At 43.0% G+C, this 3,130-nt stretch overlaps 1 protein-coding gene across 2 annotated transcripts in view; it reads left to right on the forward strand.

Annotated features, from left to right (window-relative positions):
• Window positions 1-550: 550 nt before the first annotated feature.
• dbn1 (drebrin 1) overlaps window positions 551-3,130 on the forward strand; it is a 63,794-nt gene continuing 61,214 nt past the window's right edge. Inside the window, exon 1 of one of the 2 annotated variants that reach the window (XM_014004064.1) lies at window positions 551-815. In XM_014004064.1, coding sequence (XP_013859518.1) covers window positions 733-815 — 83 coding nt within the window. In that variant the 5' untranslated portion in view covers window positions 551-732. The remainder of the gene's footprint in view (window positions 816-3,130) is intronic. The other variant, XM_014004065.1, reaches the window with a different exon arrangement.

Genomic DNA, 3,130 nt, shown 5'->3' on the forward strand with positions numbered 1-3,130 from the left:
ATTTATAAATATAATGGCTGTAAACTAATTGCATGCATATTATGCTAACTGGTATCTTTTAACGTGGAAATATTTTTCCCTATGTCATAAAATAGCAATGGTAATATTTAAAATCATTCGGAAATATTTATTAAACCATTTTTAAAGGTGTAAGAACATAAGACTTTGACATATTTGAATTTTTTTAAATACAATGATTTACACAGATGTTACAACACAAATTACTTCCCATAGTTCACCATTTAAATTCTCTTGTTGGACTAAATTTATAACTTTTCTTTTATGTTCTGTTCCTTTTTGGATGAAAACACAAATCCAAACGAGAATGAGAGAAATTGCGGCAAAAACTAAAACAGGCAGAACACAACTTTTTCTAAAATTTGGCTTCTCCCAAAAGAGGGTGTGGCTTTTTCTGAAAAGGAAGTGACGTTGTTTGATATTTTTCTTTCAGATCAAGAAGAAAAACATTAATGGCGGCTCAGTGACACGGAGTATCTGCAGGTTTTATTTTATATATTTAGTATTTAACCGAATGTTTTCTATCTGTGAGTTATATTTTAGTTTATTTTGTTTGTTTTTTGTCATGGTTTAGAGAACTGGCTTTAGGACCCACCAGACCACCTCCTCGTCGCCTCTTTGTCTCGGAGCCTCCTCCTCCTGTCGGTCCTCTCCGGGTTTTAGTCCGGGTCTCTCTCCATCAGCAGCGGGCTGGATGCTCACAGGGACACAAACATGGCCGTGAATCTCGCCAAGAACAGACTGGTCCTGCTGACCGCCTACCAGGACGTCATTGACGAGACCTCTGAGACCGACTGGTGAGTCCTGCGTCCGGCCTCTGGTCCCAGACCCGGGTCCCTCCGGGTCCCTCTTCTCCGTCTTTGGCTGCTTTTTCTCGGGTCTTCTCTCGGTGAGGATGCGCGGGGAGGGCAGGTCCGGGGCGCATCCTCCTCTGTAATCCATCCGGACCGGTCCGGGTCCGGACTGAAGTCCAGAAACAGCAGGCCCGGTTCTGGTTAAGTCACTTTCTCAGTCAGATTCTGGTTCTGGGCTCAGACCTACAGTTAGTTTTGGGGTTTTGAGTCCGAACCACTGCAGAGTCCGGATTTGCTGTGCTTTGTTTGTCCCCCCTCAGGTCTCTGGACCCAGTCGGGACCAGCGGGATTCAGTTCTAGGGGGGATTTGTGTGTGAGGAGCTGAGGTTTGGTGGGCCTGGTTCTGATGAGCCCCAGCATCCCTAAAAAACCAGGAGGGGAGGAAGAGGGGCGAGGCCGGGGGGTGGGGGCGGGGGGTCGTGGCCTCCATCAGGACGAGGGGGCCCAGAACTGTGCAGAAGTCCTGATCCAGTCCTGTTGAGGTGGTTCTCATCAACAGTTCTGGGTTTTTTTCACAGGTCCAGTTCTGGTTCCTGTTCAGTAGAACCTGTTTGTGGACCATCTGAGGAACCTGGAGTTTCCAGTTCTGAAATGACCCACAAGGGTTCAGGTCTAAAACCTTGTGGGTCACTTGGACCCAAGGGCAGCAGGAGTGTTCAAACTCCTGAGAGATTCTTCGGCTGTTTGAGATGTTTTCAGCTGATCTCAGGGAGCTAAAAGATCAATCTGTGTTTTTGTGACGGCTGCTGAGCCTAAAGATCCAGTTTCAGATTCAGGTTCTGCTCTGAACGCTGACTCAGCATCTTCGGTTGTTTTCCTCTTTTAATTGTTTCAGCAAACTTTGTGCTTCTTTAGCCACTCGTACTAAAACGTTCGGCTCGTTCTTTTTAACACTTTTCAAAATAATTAACGTTTTTTTGTTGACCCTTTTAAAAACACAAAACCCAACATCTGTGCTGTTTGTGTCTTCTTATACAGCTTTTAGCCAACATGTTAATTTTAGCTTTTAGCTGATATATTTAGCATTAAGATGGCTTCTCGCTGTCTGGAAATAGCTCGTTCTTTCTTTCTTTCTTTCTTTCTTTCTTTCTTTCTTTCTTTCTTTCTTTCTTTCTTTCTTTCTTTCTTTCTTTCGATGCTTTTAACCTTTAGGTAAACTTCAGCTGCTTTTGCCTGCTGTTTTGCTATTGCTAGGTAGTGTTTATGTTCTTTTAGCTTTTAGCTAGTGTTCTGCTACTTTTTGCCTTTAGATATCCTTATGACAACTTTAGCATAAAGGTAGCTACATGCTATTTTGACCTAGCCTTTTGCTGTTGTTAATGTTTAACTCTAACACCACCTTTAGCTAGTAATTAATGCTTTTAGAGAAACTTCAGCTGCTTTTGTTTTCTGTTTTGTTATTGCTAGCTAGCGTTTTTCTACTTTTACTTTCTATATCATTTGGATACCTTTTAGCATATGCTACTTTGACCTAGCCTTTTGCTATTTTTAATGTCTAACTCTAATGCAACCTTTATTRCTTATAGACAGAGTTGCACATAAGCGGTGTGCAGGTGCGCATGCGCGATGAAAAAAGAAAAAGCGCACCAGATGGAATGTCATAAAGCTTCCTTGCATACCTTAGATTGTACCTGAGATTGTGAAAACGACAGCTAGCAGGGTCGCAAATGTGACCTGATTTCTTAAAAACAAACGAAACAAACAAACAAAAAAGTCCAGCCTCACTGGTGTGACTGGATCATCGTTCTGTCAGAGGAGGGCAGTGGTAGCAGGACCCTGATCAGACACTGCTTTCAACGAATCAGACGAACTCCAGAGCTGTTTTATCCAATCAGAGCAGAGCAGGGCGGGACTTTCAGTGAGCTGTTTTCAGCAGAGACAAACTGCAGGYTGAAGCAGCGGCTGCAGCGATCAGTCCTGACATCTCCTCCTGCACTTTTCTCCTGAAGTACCAGAACTTTGGTCTTTAAAACCTAACTTTATATTAAATATATATTCAGAGCGTTGTTATCCAACAGAACTGTCCAACTTTGCGTCAGTGACTAAACTCTCTCCTCCTGAGAGACGGGAACGCACCTCAGCGCCCGCAGGCTGAGTCTTTCTGTGAGATTCACTAGCTGCGTTTCCATTGCAAATGTGTGCAAAACTTTATTGATATTCTGTTAATGTCAAAAAAAAACACAGTTTTGCAACTGCAGTGTTTCCATCAAGTAAGAAATGCTATTAAAGTCACGTGTGAATACGTTTGTTCTCATGAT

This window comes from Austrofundulus limnaeus, unplaced genomic scaffold (assembly GCF_001266775.1).
Source record: "Austrofundulus limnaeus strain Quisiro unplaced genomic scaffold, Austrofundulus_limnaeus-1.0 Scaffold21, whole genome shotgun sequence".
In the NCBI taxonomy this organism is placed as follows: domain Eukaryota; kingdom Metazoa; phylum Chordata; class Actinopteri; order Cyprinodontiformes; family Rivulidae; genus Austrofundulus; species Austrofundulus limnaeus.